The 17,892-nt window shown below is 39.9% G+C and overlaps 1 protein-coding gene across 1 annotated transcript in view; it reads left to right on the forward strand.

Moving 5' to 3' along the window:
- The window catches only part of EFCAB5 (EF-hand calcium binding domain 5), a 100,294-nt gene extending 85,157 nt beyond the window's left edge, over positions 1 to 15,137 (forward strand). The window contains exons 20-24 of the mRNA XM_043903287.1: positions 1,889 to 1,992; positions 5,416 to 5,669; positions 7,036 to 7,319; positions 7,728 to 7,824; positions 14,863 to 15,137. Of these exons, the coding sequence (XP_043759222.1) occupies positions 1,889 to 1,992; positions 5,416 to 5,669; positions 7,036 to 7,319; positions 7,728 to 7,824; positions 14,863 to 15,056 (933 nt within the window). The 3' untranslated portion in view covers positions 15,057 to 15,137. The remainder of the gene's footprint in view (positions 1 to 1,888; positions 1,993 to 5,415; positions 5,670 to 7,035; positions 7,320 to 7,727; positions 7,825 to 14,862) is intronic.
- Positions 15,138 to 17,892: the final 2,755 nt, after the last annotated feature.

Here is a 17,892-nt window from a genome sequence, read left to right on the forward strand (position 1 = left end):
CACCTTCAGGCTAAGAGTAAAAACAGCTCGCCATAAATATAACTTTTTAAAAAATCAAATTTTTTACCAAAGTTATTTTCAAGTTTAACAAAATTGCAAGAAAAATTCTAGCATTTTTTTTTTTCATCTTGGATAAATTTTATTTATTTATTTATTTTTTTATTTTTTTTATTAGTTGGAGGCTAATTACTTCACAACATTTCAGTGGGTTTTGTCATACATTGATATGAATCAGCCATAGATTTACATGTATTCCCAATCCCGATCCCACCTCCCACCTCCCTCTCCACCCGATTCCTCTGGGTCTTCCCAGTGCACCAGGCCCGAGCACTTGTCTCATGCATCCCACCTGGGCTGGTGATCTGTTTCATCATAGATAATATACATGCTGTTCTTTCAAAACATCCCACCCTCACCTTCTCCCACAGAGTTCAAAAGTCTGTTCTGTATTTCTGTGTCTCTTTTTCTGTTTTGCATATAGGGTTATCGTTACCATCTTTCTAAATTCCATATATATGTGTTAGTATGCTGTAATGTTCTTTATCTTTCTGGCTTACTTCACTCTATATAAGAGTTTCATCCATCTCATTAGGACTGGTTCAAATGAATTCTTTTTAACGGCTGAGTAATATTCCATGGTGTATATGTACCACAGCTTCCTTATCCATTCATCTGCTGATGGGCATCTAGGTTGCTTCCATGTCCTGGCTATTATAAACAGTGCTGCGATGAACATTGGGGTGCACGTGTCTCTTTCAGATCTGGTTTCCTCAATGTGTATGCCCAGAAGTGGGATTGCTGGGTCATATGGCAGTTCTATTTCCAGTTTTTTAAGGAATCTCCACACTGTTTTCCATAGCGGCTGTACTAGTTTGCATTCCCACCAACAGTGTAAGAGGGTTCCCTTTTCTCCACACCCTCTCCAGCATTTATTGCTTGTAGACTTTTGGATAGCAGCCATCCTGACTGCCAATTTTTAAATTGGCTAAATGATTTAATCTTCATATGGAGGAAGAATAAATGCATGAGAATAGCTAAGAAAATGAAGGATGGGGGGAATTTACAACCGTAATCTGGGGAAGGATGGCTGAGTCTCAAAGGTTGAAGTGATTAAAGTGAAGTTGATACATTGATAACATAAAAATGTAAAACTTTCTTGCATCAAAGTTATAAACACAATTAATTGCCATATATCTGGCAGAAAATAACAGTGTTATATAAAAATTAGTGGGATTTTGAAAATCCAAAAGAAAAATCAGCAAAAGACAATTTTATTTTTAAAAAAACCTCATGCAAATGGTCAATAAACATAGGAAAAATGTTCAGTTGTTCTCATAATGAAATACAAATTTAAGTAAAAGATAATTTCTCACCTCCTAAATTGAAAAGCATTTTTTAAACTGTAATTTGAAATGTCTGTTAGATATCTAAGTGGAGATATTGAATAGGCAGTTGGATATATGAGCTTAGTGTTTGGGGGGAAATCCAGGCTGGTAAGTAAATTATATTTAAAACCATTTGACCGGTTACACAACATTGTGAATGTCTTTAATCCCACTGAATTGCACTCTTATGAATGGCAAAAATAATAATATTACGCTGTGTATATTTTACCAAAACAAAACATAAGCCATGAGACTGGTTGGGATGACCAATAGGATGAATTAGTCTAGGGAAAAAAATTTCTGGGGCCCAAACCTAGAAGCCTTCCAAGTGTTTGGCATCATTGTGGCCCAAAATTATATTGATCTTGACCTATAACTTGAAAAACATTTTATATTGCCTAAGCTTTTCTAATTTTTTTCTATTTATTTGTCCCCAAAAGTCTCAACGAGTGCATGAAGTTTAATCGCTCCTCTCTGTAATGAAATTTCTACCTCTTTTCAAGGATTCAGACTATGTTTTACGAAATATGATGGTCACAGGGCTGCAGGGTCTAACAGAAATCCACAAGAATCCCCCTGTCGTCTTTAGGAAGACATGCATCTTCAGGTATGGGACATACCTCACCGCCTGTTCTGTTTGACTGCCAGCTTCTGCTTCTTATGAATATAATGGCTCTCATTCTGATTGGGCTTTAAAGGAAAATTACTGCAGACCTTTGTCTGCCTGGGTCCTTTCCCCCTTAAGTTCTTTTTAAAACAGATTTCAATTTAGTGTTTTATTTTTTATGATTTTCTTATTAACATGGAATTAACAAAAACCCACCATGGTTATGAAAGATATACCCACTTCACTAATCAGAGCTCATCCTCTTAATGTTAGCTAGCCTGTGGACTTTTTTTTTTTTTTTTTTGAACTTAAAGAAGACAGGCTGGGGCAAAGATGGGGAGGAGGCAGAGAATGTTGCCTTTAATAAGTACCCAGTTCTAGATGACCTTAAATGCCTCTCATGTGTGAAATGCAAAGAACGCTATTAAACTACTGCAAAAACAGATCTTAACTAGAATACACCTGCTTAACTAGAATACACTGCTTCTTAGAGGGTCAGCATAGTTGAATGGGTAGTAACCTATCTCAGGCTAGTAGGCAATCTGACATTTAAGTACCTATGTTAATTCAATTTCAGTTTGGCCTCATACCAGAATGTTCACTCAGTTTTAAGCTCCTTTCCATATAGTTATTCCTTGTGCTGGTTAAGAGTTTTGCGAGGGTCCTTCTAACACCCAGACTTACAGCCTTGGATTCCTGTTTATAACTTAGAGCAGGTGCCTTTTGAGGAACTCTGTTGACCAAGGAAGCTTAGCATGATGCCTCACTACTATGGCTATCATGAAGACATGGCTCAGCGGCAGCAAGGGGTAGGAACAGCAAAACAAGGGCATAACCTTTCTATCATGACAGGATTGTTGTTATGAACTACAAATGTGCTTTTTTGGCCATACCCACAGCATGAAGGATCTTAGTTTCCCAACCAGAGATTGAACCCATGCCCCTTGCAGTGGAAGCACAGAGTCCTAGCCACTGAATCGCTAGGAAATTCCCTAAATGTGTTTTTTCTGAGGCTGTGCTAAGCACCAGCATTTTTACAGATACCTAAAAGGAATGACATCTCAATATCATGTAGATGGGGAAAGGGGGAAAGAGATAAAAGGAGGTGTTTATACTTCCCAAGGGAAAGAAGGAGCTGCTACATTTCTATGAAAACCTCAGGTCCCTCACTGAAATAGGTGCTGTTTTGCAGCCCTATGGACTCTAGCCTACCAGGCTACTCTGTCTATGGGATTCTCCAGGCAAGAATATTGGAGTGGGTAGCCATTCCCTTCTCCAGGTGATCTTTCCAATCTAGGGTTTGAAAGCTTGTCTGCATCTCCTGTATTGGCAGTCAGATTCTTTACCATTGAGCCTTCTGGGCAGCCTCTTAATGAGTAATATTTATAGAAACACGGACTATGTTATGGTCCATGGGGAACTCTGCTTGACTCATTTCTACATCCATGAGTCTGTATTTTTAGCTACTAATGGTGGGAGACAGCTGGCTATTCTTAGCATTCTGTAGTGACTCACAGATAGTCAGTGGTAACTCAACTGTTAAGTCAAGATGTATCTGTTTCTGCTTAGAGCTCTAATGAATGACAGAAGACCTCTTCCCTGCTTCCAGGTGGGGCAGAGTGTGGGTGCAATTTGCCTTCCAAAGCTCCTTTTGGGATCAGGCTGAGGATAAACTTCACCTGAAATCACACTTTTAAAAATATTTATTTATCTGGCTGTACCTGGTCTTAGTTGTGGCATGCAAACTCTTAGTCACTGTCAGGCAGGATCTAGTTCTGTGATAGGGGCTTGAACCAGGCCCCCTGCATTGAGAGTGCAGTCTTGGCCACTGGACCACCAAGGAAATCCCTTAGCATCTCCCGCTTCACCATCCTGTTTGCCTCAGACCTTCACAGGTTTCTCCCGAAAGCACTCCCTCAGTGACTAATTCGCACAGAGCATCCCTTTCTCAGGCTCTGCTTCTAGTGAACCTGACCTAACACATTCATCCTTCTTTGGGCATTCAACCAAGACTTATTGGACAATACGTAAACAAAAAATGAACACCCTCAGTGAAGGACAAGTCTATAGTAAACACAGTAAGGCAGAATTGGACTTCCTTGGAGATCCAGTGGCTAAGACTCAGCACTCTCAATGCAGGGGGCCCAGGTTTGTTCCCTGGTCAGGGAACTAGATCCTGCATGCTGCAACTAAAACCCGGCACAGCCAAATAAATAAAAATTTAAAAATAAGGCAAAGTGGATGGACAGGGAACAACAGACTGGTTCCAAACAGGAAAAGGAGTACATCAAGGCTGTATATTGTCACCCTGCTTATTTAATTTATATGCAGAGTGCATCATGAGAAACGCTGGGCTGGATGAAGCACAAGCTGGAGACAAGATTGCCGGGAGAAATATCAATAACCTCAGATATGCAGATGACACCACCCTTATGGCAGAAAGCGAAGAAGAACTAAAGAGCCTCTTGATTAAAGTGAAAGAGGAAAGTGGAAAAGTTGGCTTAAAGCTCAACATTCAGAACACTAAGATCATGGCATCTGGTCCCATCAATTCATGGCAAATAGATGGGAAAACAGTGGCAGACTATTTTTGAGGGCTCCAAAATCACTGCAGATGGTGATTGCAGCCATGAAATTAAAAGACGTTTGCTCCTTGGAAGAAAAGCTGTGACCAACCTAGAGAGCATATTAAAAAGCAGAGACATTACTTTGCCAACAAAGGTCCATCTAGTCAAGGCTATGGTTTTTCCAGTAGTCATGTATGGAGGTGACAGTTGGACTATAAAGAAAGTTGAGCACTGAAGAATTGATGCTTTTGAACGGTGGTGTTGGAAAAGACTCTTGAGAGTCCCTTGGACTGCAAGGAGATCCAACCAGTCCATCCTAAAGGAGATCAGTCTTTAGTGTTCATTGGAAGGACTGATGTTGAGGCTGAAACTCCAATACTTTGGCCACCTGATGTGAAGAGCTGACTCATTTGAAAAAACCCTGATGCTGGCAAAGATTGAAGGCAGGAGGAGAAGGGGATGACAGAGAATGAGATGGTTGGATGGCATCACTGACTCAATGGACATGAGTTTGAGTCAACTCTGGGAGTTGGTGATGGACAGGGAAGCCTGGCGTGCTGCGGTCCATGGGGTCGCAAAGAATTGGACGTGACTGAGCGACTGAACTGAACTGGATGGGGTCCGACTCTGGTGCAGCTACTTTAGATCACAGGGGTCAGGGAGGGCTTCTCTGTGAGGAGCTGAGGGAGCTGAGCCATGAGAACTTAAGGGGTGGAATGTGTCAGGCAGATGAGATCACAAAAGGGCTGGTGTGGCTCCAGTATACAAGAGGAGGTGATTCAGTGTGTTTGGGTGGAATGTTGTGAACAGGTTTTTATTTTATACCCTCCTTATGTTTATTTGGTTTTGGTTTCAGAGATTTCCTCTTTAAGTGCACAGACAGCTCAGAAGTTGTTTTGGCCTCTGTCTGTGGAGAAAACCACATCGTAGTTCCACTTCGTGAGAGAACAGGAGAAGCTTTGGGAGTTCTCGATGTTAACATTGGCAAGAGGAAGATGTTGTTGTATCGAGAGTTTAAAGACCTACAGAAAATGCTGAAGGTGATTCAGCTTGCCTGCAGTGAAATACTGGGCGAATTATCTGGAGAAATAAAGAAAAACTACATGCTAGGTATTGTGAATGCGGCAACTGTCTGAATTCATAGATTTAATAAGTGTAGGGGAAATCAGACAATACAATGAAGGATACATTTTCTAAAACGAATTGTTGCAAAATACAGATCTTTCCACATGGAAGGATTTCCTTCATGCAATCTGGCCTATACGTTAGAGCAAAGGGTAAGGAATCACATTTTCTTGCCTAGAGTCATGGTTTTAGAACTGAAGGACTCATAAAGGCAGTATAGAAGTAGCATTTATTAAATGCCACATCATGTGTCAAGCACTTTAAATATGGTATTTCAATTAGTCCTTACCATAACCTAGGAGGTTAATGGTGATTATTTCATTTTACAGTCAAGGGAAGTAGAGTTCAGAGAAACGAAACCGCTTGCACCAAATCACACAGTTAACAGGTGGTAAAAGCTGGATTTGCTCCCCAGTTTGGGTGCTCTTTCCACCACAGTGTGCTTGCATGCTCAGTTGTGTCTGACTCTTTTGTAATCCCAACCTGCTCTGTCCATGGAATTATGCTGGCAAGAATGCTGGAGTGGGTTGCCATTTCCTCCTCCAGGGGATCTTCCCAACCCAGGGAACCTGTGGCTCCTGAAAGGCAAGTGGATTCTTTAGCACTGGGCCACTTGGGAAGCCCTCACAGCATTAACTCACAGGAACATCTCATTTTGCAGAGAAAGGAGCTAAGGCCTGTCAAAGTAAAGGTCTAAGAGCAAGCTACTGCAGAGCCAAGAACAGACCCCAGTTTTTGCGATTCCACCTCCACCCAGCTACTCTTACCACAAAATCAGAGTAGGCAGAAGGGAGGGAAGAAGAAAGCATGGAAACCTTTCACTATCAAGATTGGAATAAATAGAATTAGTAGAGTAACACTGTTGGATAAAGCTGAAACACTTCTAGCCATTACACAGTGTGGGATAAAAAGGAAAAAGAAAGGAAAATTCATATCTTTTGAGCATCCACTATGTGTAAGACCTGGGACTAAGCACTTTCCCATATACCATCTCCTGTTAATTTCCACAGCTCAATGGGAAAGTAGGGATCAACTCTTCTCACAGAAAATGAAAAGGAGGCTCAGAGAGACAACTGAACTAATAAGGGTGAAAGTAGGTTTCAAACCAAGGTCCAGCTCCAAATAAAGGTTTTACCTTCTTTCAGAGCCTCTGCCTGTGAACCCCACAGGTGTGATTCCATTTTTGCCTTTTGATTTCATGACTAGAGAAACTAAGATTGTTTAACACTATAGGATATAGTCTTTTTTTCCTAAAAAGAAAACAAAGGTTTGCTATATTACATTCAGAATCCCGTAAAAAAAGTAGTATTTGTTCTGAACAGCCATGTGGAATGTTTTTCTGTTGTTCTAGAGATTGAAAATGTGGGAGAAGTCCAGCGGGCAGGCATTCTCTTCTTCAGAGTCATGCTACGGGAGCTACAGGAGTGCCTCGGGCTACTTACATCCTCAGACTTTGTGTCGCTGTTACTGTATGATTATGACCCTCTGGCAGAGGACGAAGCCCCACCAGACAGCCAATCCCAGGATCTGAAAGCCAACATAAAATTAGTACAAGACATCCTGAAAGCAATTATCGTGTTCTTTCATCCAAAATTGCAATCAAGTGACTTAGAAAGTTGGGATTGCTGTAAACTGGTAAGTTTCATTAAAAAAAAAACAAAAACTCTTTATTGAAGAATAACTTACACGGGCTTAGATATACAAATCTTAATTGCACAAATCCTTGATACACAAAGGCAAGAATTTTTACACAATGAATGTAAGAGGCACCTAGAACAAGAAACAGAACATGAGTGGCATCCCCAAGCCTTCCTTTTTACCCTCCCCCATCACCAGCCTCATACACACACACACACACACACACACACACTCACTCTCTCTCTCTCTCTCTCACACCCCAAGGTAAAACCAGAATCCTGATGTCTAACACCATAGATTGATTTTGCCTGTTTCAAAGTGTGTATAAATGGAACTCTGTAAACTGAGGAATCAGGCACTCTACTTCCACTTGATGATTCCACGATTTTTGTTCTTTGTTTACAGTATGTAAACCAACAGTTAGTCGAAAATATTTGTGACTTTGATCCAACTGCTATGGAACTGGAAGTTAATTTAGAGCTCATTGTTGAATACGTTGAAGGTAAATTTCCTCTTAATTATAGTCTAAATCTATACCAACAGCAACAAAATACAGTTGCAACCCAGAGATTTTTATTAGAATAAAGTGGCTCAGGGTGCAGTGCATGTGTGCTCAGTCATGTCAGACTATTTGCAACCCCATGGGCTGTAGCCCGCCAGGTTCCTCTGTTCATGGAATTTTCCAGGCAAGAACACTGGAGTGGATTGCCGTTTACTACTCCAGGGGATCTTTCCAACTCAGGGATCGAACCCACAGTTCCTGTGTTGGCATGCAGATTCTTTATCACTGAGCCACCTGGAAGCCCCAAAGCCCCAAAATTCAATTTTTAGGGGAAAAAGGTTCTGATTATAGTCTTCTAAAAGGAAGGGCATTGTCTATAATCTATTGCAATCCCCATAGTGACTGTCTGTGCCATGCACATGAGAATTCAGAAGCACCTCTATCTCCCACTTACTGACTCCATATTCAAAATTCTTTAAAAAAAAAAAAAAAAAGCAAATGGGGGCTGCAGTAAGGCTAGAAGCTAAGTTTGTTAAGCAAAAAGGCAGCTGTGATCTTTAGTTTCCATGAAGAACCAAATAAAACAATAGAGCATGAGTCTTGACAGACTAGTAATATAGACTTTTTGGAAGGAGGAGCATCAGCAGGTGGTTAAGACTCTGCTCTCGCAATGCAGGGGGCATGGGTTTCATCACTGGTCAGGGAACTAAGATCTCACATGCCATAAATATACATGCACAAGCACACATTCCTCCATGTAAGTGTGTTATCCCACCAGACACCTGAGGCTGTTTATGTGAATGGAACAGTAAACAATGAACTTATTCTTTCTTAGGAAAAAAAAAAGGATTTAAAACTAATCGTTGATTGGGGAAATGGCTCTGTAGAAATCCCTCAGTAAACCTTGTCTCCCTCTCCCCCATTCTCTTTGGACCCTCCAGACAAAGGGTTTCTGGACTTCTGGGACATATATAGTAGACAAGAGAGGCTTGGAACCAGATTCCTAGGACAAGAAATAGGAAAAGGCCACCCAGAGGAAGACAGCCCACACTCCTCAGGTTGTCTGTGGCAGCGGAAGCATGTAGCACAGTGGAAGCAGGAAGCAGTGGGTGGATGAGAGAGATGTTCTGGCTTAGGAAGGAGAGATACTCCCAGAAGTTTGGGAATGCTAGACACGAGGTTCACATAACAGTTAACACGAGTTAATGTGGACCAAGAGTGGTATGAGTGAAGATTAGAATTCCTATCCAGAATGGCTTCTGTGTAGCCTCATGGCTGGTCGCTGATTCACAGGCACCTCTGCATTCCCAGGAGTTACAGTTCTTGCTGCTTTTAAGCGGTCATTTAAGGAAAACAGGGGGCTTCCCTGGTGGCTCAGACGGTAAAGAATCTGCCTGCAATTCAGGACACCTGGGTTCGATCCCTGGATCAGGAGGTTCCCCAGGAGAAGGGAGTGGCAAACCCACTCCAGTATTCTTGCCTTAGGAATTCCATGGACAGAGGAACCGTGTGTAGTCCCTGGGGTTGCAAAGAGCTGGACACGACTGAGCAGCTAACACTTTCACAGATGGGAACTCTGGCTAACTTCTTGAGGAAATGGCCCCATTGTCAGTAGAAATTTGGAAATTTCCAGGCTTGCTGTTGAAGTCTGAAGCCTTTCTGATTCTGCACATGTGACTTGTTTTGTTTCTCTCCAGAAGCTATAGAATCAGTGCTTTATTCCCTTGACTGTGAAACTTCAAAATGATATATCTTTTTAAAAATTATTATATTTATTTAAATTGGAGGATAATTTCTTTACAATATTGTGGTGGTTTTTGCCATGCATCGACATGAATCACCCATGGGTGCACATGTGTCTCCCCATCCTGAACCCTGCTCCCACCTTCCTCCCCATCCCATCCCTCTGGGTCGTCCCAGAACACTGGCTTTGAATGCCCTGCTTCACGCATTGAACTTGCACTGGTCATCTACTTTACATATGGTAATATATATGTTTCAATGCTCTTCTCTCAAGTCATCCCACCCTTGCCTTCTCCCACATAGTCCAAAAGCCTGTTCTTTACATCTGTGTTTCTTTTACTGTCTGGCATATAGGATCGTTGTTACCATGTTTCCAAATTCCATACATATGCGTTAATACACTGTATTGGTGTTTCTCTTTTTGACTTATTCACTCTGTATAATAGGCTCCAGTTTCATCCACCTCATTAGAACTGACTCAAATGAGTTCTTTATTATAGCTCAGTAATATTCCATTGTGTATATATACCACACTTTCTTATCCATGTAGGTCTATTTTCGTCCATTGATCTGAACACTCCCTGGGCCTTTTCAGTTGTGAAACGCAGGTCCCTACATCCTAATGATTTCCTCCCTGACATTAAGGTTGCTGTGCAGTTTGTGTACTGCACAGATATACCCTGCTGAGGGGGTGGGGCGCTGAGATCTAACTAGGGTTCCATTCATGAAACTGTGTGCTTCAGCTTACAGTTATGTCTGCTTGGAAGAGGGGCATCTCCTTCTTCACACACTTTTTTCTGTTCACCAAGCTGTGTGCTCAGAGTGCGCATTCATCCATTCACACAAAGATGACCTAGGGGTTAGAGGAGGCCCTGCCGTCCCTTTTCTGTGTTCCTTCTTTGGAACTCCTATTATTCAGACATGGGAAATCCTAGACTCAGCCTCCAAAATCCCTATAGTTTCTCTCCTCTTTTCCGTCTTCTTTGTTTCACTTTCTGAGACATTCTCTCAACCTTTTACATTTGTTAACTTACAGAGGTACATAGTCAAAGGGTTTGGAAGCCACTGCACAGAAGTATGAATTTTTGTAAAGATGCATTGCATTTATTTCAGTTCATACATAATTTGATTTATAACTACATCATGAAAAAAAGTCAATACAATGTGATACTATATAGAAATTATGCTTCAACTGGAATAAGACTAATATATTTGCAAGAACTCAGTTTGGCCTGGAACAAACTTCTACCCAAGGTTTGATAACTCAGGAAAAAATTTGGTTTTACCTCCTCATTTAACACGAACTCTTACCCAATAAACTAGAAGCAGCACTCTGCAGTACCTTCAGGACCACAGTAAATTAGTGACATATTAAGTCCCTGACTGTCATGGAAAATAGGAATTCTCCTACCTACACAAAAACTGATAGAAACTAACACAGATATACCCTTTTAAGTATGATGTTGCATGGACCTTCAGCTCATTGTATGTGGCAGTAATGTTAAGAGGTGGTAGAGGGTATGTCAAACAGTAGAAATAAAAGAACTAAAATTAAGAGAACTAATGATGAAGAGAAGAGCATTCAATAAATACTGCTTAGAGCTTCCCTGGTGGTTCAGCGGTATAGAGTCCACCTGCCAATGTAGAAGACATGGGTTCAATCCCTGATCTGGGAAAATTACACATGCCAGGGAGTAGCTAAGCCCATGCACCACAACTATTGAGACTGCTCTGCAACAAGAGAAGCCACTGCAATGAGAATCCTGCGTGCCCAGCTAGAGAGTAGCCTCAGCTCACTGCAACTAGAGAAAAGCCCAAGCAGCAGCAAAGACCCAGCACAGCCAAAAAATAAGTAAATAAATGAAAAATTTTTTAAAAAAGAAATACTGCTCACTGATCTTGGGTTAGTTGTTAGTTGAAAGGAGCAGCTTCACATTAACTTTGAACTTGAAGCTTAAGAACTTCATTCTTTTTTGCTTCGCACATCTTTCTAATTGTCTGTCATTCCCAAAGCTTTTAACTTAATCTAATGTTAAAGCATAGATTCATAAAATGGAATTTTAATTAGAAATATCTTAAAGTGACCCAATGTTTTCAGCAGAATGAATTTGCTATATAATTAAAAGTTTAATTAAGCTGGAATCTAAAAAAAAAATAAAATGTTTCTGAATTAATAGGTTCATAAACAGATTCAAAGGTTGAGCCAGCAATTTTTTTAACTCAGATATATTCAAATAATTTACTATAACCTTTACCAAGGAAGAATTACTCAATCTGTGCACACTGGCTCTCTGCAGAAATGCAAAGAGCTGGCATCTATCCACCACAAGAGGGCAGTAACACTCAACCGTTGTTAATGGGAAACCCGCGGACCGATGGAGGCTTCTTTCAATAGAGGAATCATTAGAGCCAGTTTTTAAGGCATAAATCTCTCAGTGGAACAGGGCAGGGAAACAGGAACGCAGACAGGTTCGGAGCTTCTGTCCCCGGTAACAATAAGACAGGAAATAAGCAACAGGGGCTTGTGAAATGGAGTGAGTTCGCTCGCCATCCTCACATCCTTAAATCACCATGGAGATGGCCTACTAGCTTAATAATGGCTGCAGATAGGGGTCTGTTCAATCGGATGTCAGATAACACTGGTAGGCGTCAGTGCCAACAGAGCTCTTAATGGGGATTTGGAAAAGGCAGAATAAAGGCTGTGGGGAGCAGCAGAGCTGTTATATCTCAAAAAATTAGTTAGGACTGGTTTTAGAAGTGTTCTAGGGTGTACTTTAATTTAGATTTGTAACATTGGGACATAAAGATAAAGTAATTTTTTCAGCCTATAGCATTAACTTTTAAAGCTTCCGGCAAGTTAATTAATACAAAAAGGGATCGATTATAACAAATGCATCTCAATATTTTCACTGTTGTGTTAATTGGTCTAGTGTTGCTCACATGACGTGAATCAGGCATTTTTTAGGTGCTCTCACGTCTGACATCTGCTTTCAATTTTACTCATAATTGTCACTAATGTTACTGAGCTATCATCTGAAAAGACTTCAATATTTGAAAAGCCCAACTTAATTATTCCACAATTTAATGTTGTTTCAATCAACATTTATTAAACACTTACAATTGAGGGAAAAAAACAGTGCTTCTGTGTGTGTGTTAAAAGAGGAAACTTTATAAAATTGTACTCACATGTTTTATGCAGTGAACATCAAATAAAAATTGAGATTTGAGTATGTTTTCCATATTTTATGTGCCTTTCCTGTTCCACATTGTACCTTTTGTGGTAGTGATACCTTGAGAACCATAGAAATCTTAACCTAATTCAGGGAAACTTGTTCCTTCACGACAAGGAAATATGTTCTGTTTTGTCATCCTAATGGACAACCGTGAGTGACATAATTATCGTTATTAATGAGCTACTGGATAGAAGACAGTATTTAAAATCTCTTAATCAATTCTGTGTATACATGTGTGCTCAGTCGTGTCTGACTCTTTGCGACCCCATGGACTGTAGCACACCAGGCTCCTCTGTCCATGGAATTTTCCAGGCAAGAATACTGGAGGGGTTACCATTTCCTACTCGAGGATCTTCCCTACCCAGGGATCGAACCCATGTCTCTTGCATCTCCGAAATCGGCAGGTGGATTCTTTACCACTGCACCACTTGGGAAGCCCTCTTATTTGGTTATAAATACCATGTAATGGTTTGATTCAAGTCAAATCAATAAACATTTATTGGGTTAGGAACTGTATTAGTTACTAGAAGTAACAAAAAAGTAAAACACAGACTTGAGGGTAGAAGGGATCTGAAAGAATGAAGATATTTTTTTGAGCAACTACTCTTTGACAGATTTTTGCATGTCTTTCCTCTTTAATCCCCATAACAATTCTGAGGTATCTGTTTTGTGGAAGAAGAAACAGGCTCAAGGCAATTAAGTGACTTTTCAAGGTCACAAAACTAGTTGGAGTAGAGCCAAGATTAGAATCCAGATCTGTTTAACTTTAAGTATATTCTCTTTCCATTGGACCATTCTATTTGAATAATCATTGACTGACTGACTCCTGAGAAAAAGTCATTTTTTAAAAAAATTTATTTATTCTTTGTTGTCCTGGTCTTCCTTGCTGTGCGTGGGCTTTCTCCACTTGTGGTGAGTGGGGAATACTCTTTGTTGAGGTGCACAGACTTCTCACTGCAGTGATTTCTCTTGTTTTGGAGCACCGGCTGTAGGCACATGGGCTTCAGTAGTTGTTGCTCCTGGACTCTAGTTGCCCCGTGGCTCATGGAATCTTCCTGGACCAGGGATGGAAACCATGTCCCTTGCATGGCAGGTGGATTTCTATCCACTGTACCACCAGGGAAGTCCCAAAAGGAATTTTTAAAAAATAGTTTGCAGTTTAACAAATGAAATATTTTAGTGTGCAGTGATTATAGCTTTAAAAATAATTTTTAATTAGGAAATACTTCAAGCATAGAGGTTAGAGACTAATACCTGTGCAGTCATTATGGAGCCATATTCTTAATATGTTTTTGAGCCAGACTTTTTTTAAAGAAAGAAATATTACAGGAACAGTTGAGAATTTCTATGCTCCTCCCATATCTCATTCTCTTCTTCTCCTCCCTAGAGCTAATACTATTATCAATTTGGTGTTTATCAGTTTCATGCATGATTTCTACTTTTACTACATGCCCATGAATCCATAAACAATATAATATTATTTTGCAGGTTTTAAAATTGTTTTTAAATGTATCCAAAGTAACATATTATTATACAGCTTACTTTTTGTTCTCAACAATGTTTTTTTTATTTTTTCAATAATATGTTTTTAAAAACATAGTTACTGCTGAGTCATAGTTGTGGCATGTGGGATCTAATTCCTTGACCAGGGATGGAACTCAGGCCCCTTGCATTGGGAGCCAGCAGTCTTAGCCACTGGACCACCAGGGACGTTCCCTCAACAATATGGCTTTGAGATATTCACAATGACATATGTAGCTCTAGTTCTTTGTTAAATGCTCTGTAGGCTTCCATTATAAGGGCTTCCCTGGTGGCTCAGATGGTAAAGAACTTACTTGGAATGCAGGAGACCCAGGTTTGGGCCCTGGGTCTCAACCATTATATGAATATACCAAAATTAATGTATCCATTTTCCTATAATTACATAAACAAGATTCTGCTATAGTTTTGACTCAAAATATATCTAATGAACTTTTGTCATAATTTTTCTTATATCTTAGTATTAAAGTATATTTTGGTAATAAAAGTACAAAACTAACACTTTTTTTTTTTTTTGGTACAGATCATTCTCGAATCGAAGTATGGAAATTTGGTAATGCTGCCATCGAATACTTATACCACTGGGCACACATCTGTTTAGCTCTCATAAAGCTGAACAAAAAAATAAGTGGTGCTATTATTTCACCCCCATTGCCATCCAAGACTGACTCCTATGTGTATGCAAAAATGCCAGAGGGAAGCTTGCCAGGAAAATGATAATGGAATTGCTACTGTATTTAGGGTATTTTTGTCATGTTCAGTTTTGCTTGTTAACTATAAAAATATTTTCAATTGGAGGGGGGATCGGGATTGGAAAAAAAAAAAAATTTTCAATTGGAAAGGAGTGCCACATAGACCTATTTTTCTCCTAGACCTTTACCTCAGCACTTTCTAAAACCAAAAGTGCCTCCGAAGGAGAAATTTGATCTAAGAAAATTTCCAGTTCAGGTAGCCATAACCAAATGTATGTTATAGAATATATTTTAAAGTTTCTTTTTAATTTTAGCATTTTATCTGCTGTGGGCCTATTATGGTTGGTTGAGTGAGTTATTGTAATTCTTTTAAGGTACAAAGTAAAGAACAGACTGAGTATTTAGGGGGAAAATGGCAGTTTTTACATCAAAAGAGCACAGTTTTTACATCAAAAAAAATACAATAATGATTTTAAGAAATGGACTAGGAATTGTTTTCCTAATTTTTCAAAGGCTTTTATGAGCACCACATCCTGTCTGCTCCCATCTCCACTCCCTCACCCCCACTAACCCTAACAACTTTGAAAGTTATTTCAATAAATAGAAATTCTAGGGAAATGTTTGCCCGTGACTCACGGAAAAAAACTTTTTTTTTTTTTCATAACAAAATCTTCATGAGTTCAAGAACTGCAGAAAGAATTTATATTTGTCTAAATCTTGTTATTACAGCAAACTTTACTGCCCTGTTGTGAGATTTCATCTTTGTAGTAAGATATCTGATGACAGAGACCATTTTTAATAAAATTTGGGAAATTAAACTTCATTTTCTTTATTTGGTTGACAAAATGTAATGCGTTCCAAACATCTTATAATTTGAGATTGAAGATCCCTTTTGAACCTTCAGTGATAAGATGGCAGTGTTATTTACCAGCCCTCATCTCTTGGCTGGTCCCATGCCCAGTTTTAACCTATAAGCCTGTTTCATATTTGGAAGTGAGCTTTTCAGGGCATTTGCTGCAACATTTCTAGGAACAATGTTCTTGAAGATATTAAACTGATAGCCACACACTCTGATGGCTTCAGAACAAGCTTTTAAGGGGTCCACTGTGAATACAAATATAGCATTTTAGGCAGCAAGGAGGGAAAATTTTTGCAGACTGTGACCTGTTGATCCATCATGATGGGAATTAGGTTATTAATAACTAAATGGCATGCAGCTTAATGATAACAAATATCCCACATCTGCATGATATTTTAACTTGAAGTATTTTCACATCCTAGCTCATCTGATCCTCCCCAACCTTCAGGGTTGGCAGACTCAATATGATTATCCCCATTTTATAAACGAGGAAATAAGCTCAAAGAATGAGTTAGCTAGGTTACAATGAGTAAGGGGCACCCACGTGTCCTGTTGGGCTTCCCTGGTGGCTCAGAGGGTAAAGCACTTGCCCACAATGTGGGAGAGCTGGGTTCGATCCCTGGGTTGAAAAGATTCCCTGGAGAAGGAAATGGTAACCCACTCCAGTACTCTTGCCTGGAAAATGCCATGGACAGAGGAGTCTGGTAGGCTACAGTCCATGGAATCGCAGAGAGTCACATAGGACTGAGCAACTTCACGTGTCAATTTCTATTTTATTGCTCTTGGCAATACGCTAGATTGCTCTTGGCAACACTTTCCAAACTTCACTAGGCTAACAATTGTGCTATCATTCTTTTGGAAATGACTTTATTTACTTTTAATCTATTTATTTGTTTGCTTGCCCCAGGTCTTAGTTTTGGCATGAGGGATCTTGAGTCGCGACATGTGAACTCTTACTTATGGCACATGGGATCTAGTTCCCTGACCAAGGATTGAACCTGGGTCCCCTGTATTGGGAGTGTGGAGTCTTAGCCACTGGACCACCAGGCAAGTCCCTGGAAACTACTTTAAAATTAAGCAACCAACATAGTGGATTGCTTGAGTTTATTTAACTATCATTTAAGTAAAATCCTATCCCTTGACACCAGATACTTATTTTTTTAGTGAAGAGGATGTTATCTGTACTTGACAAAAATTTAGGTGTTGGTTTATGGTTAAATCTATTTATTTGACTCAGTAGATTTACTGATTTACTTGTATTTACTTATACTTCAAAAGCTCAGACTTGGTTAACTGGTTATTTTTTAGCTTTCTTTACAGCTTACAGGTAACAATGACACTGCATACTGCAGACCTTCCATATCACTTTCTTTTATATTAATAATTACAGCTTTTCATGGTCCAGGAACAAAATAAATGTTTCAAGACAATGATATTGGAATTCAATTGGAAGCGCCTATTGACCCTTTTAACAGCTTTATTGAAATATAACACATATACTATAAAATTCACATACTTAATGTGTACAACTAAATGGTTTTTAGTATATCACGTAATTGTGGAATTATTCACAATAATTTCAGATGATTTTCATCCCCACATAAAAAACCCCATATCTTTAACAATACTCCCCATTTTTCTCACTCCAGTCTTCAGTTCAGTTCAGTTCAGTCGCTCAGTCGTGTCTGACTCTTTGTGACCCTGTGAATCGCAGCACCGAGGCCTCCCTGTCCATCACCAACTCCTGGAGTTTACTCAAACCCATGTCCATCGAGTTGGTGATGCCGTCCAACCATCTCATCCTCTGTTGTCCCCTTCTCCTCCTGCCCCCAATCCCTCCCAGCATCAGGGTCTTTTCTAATGAGTCAACTCTTCGCATGAGGTGGCCAAAGTACTGGAGTTGCAGCTTCAGCATCAGTCCTTCCAATGAACACCCAGGACTGATCTCCTTTAGGATGGACTGGTTGGATCTCCTTGCAGTCCAAGGGACTCTCAAGAGTCT

This window comes from Cervus elaphus, chromosome 5 (assembly GCF_910594005.1).
Source record: "Cervus elaphus chromosome 5, mCerEla1.1, whole genome shotgun sequence".
Taxonomy (NCBI): Eukaryota; Metazoa; Chordata; class Mammalia; order Artiodactyla; family Cervidae; genus Cervus; species Cervus elaphus.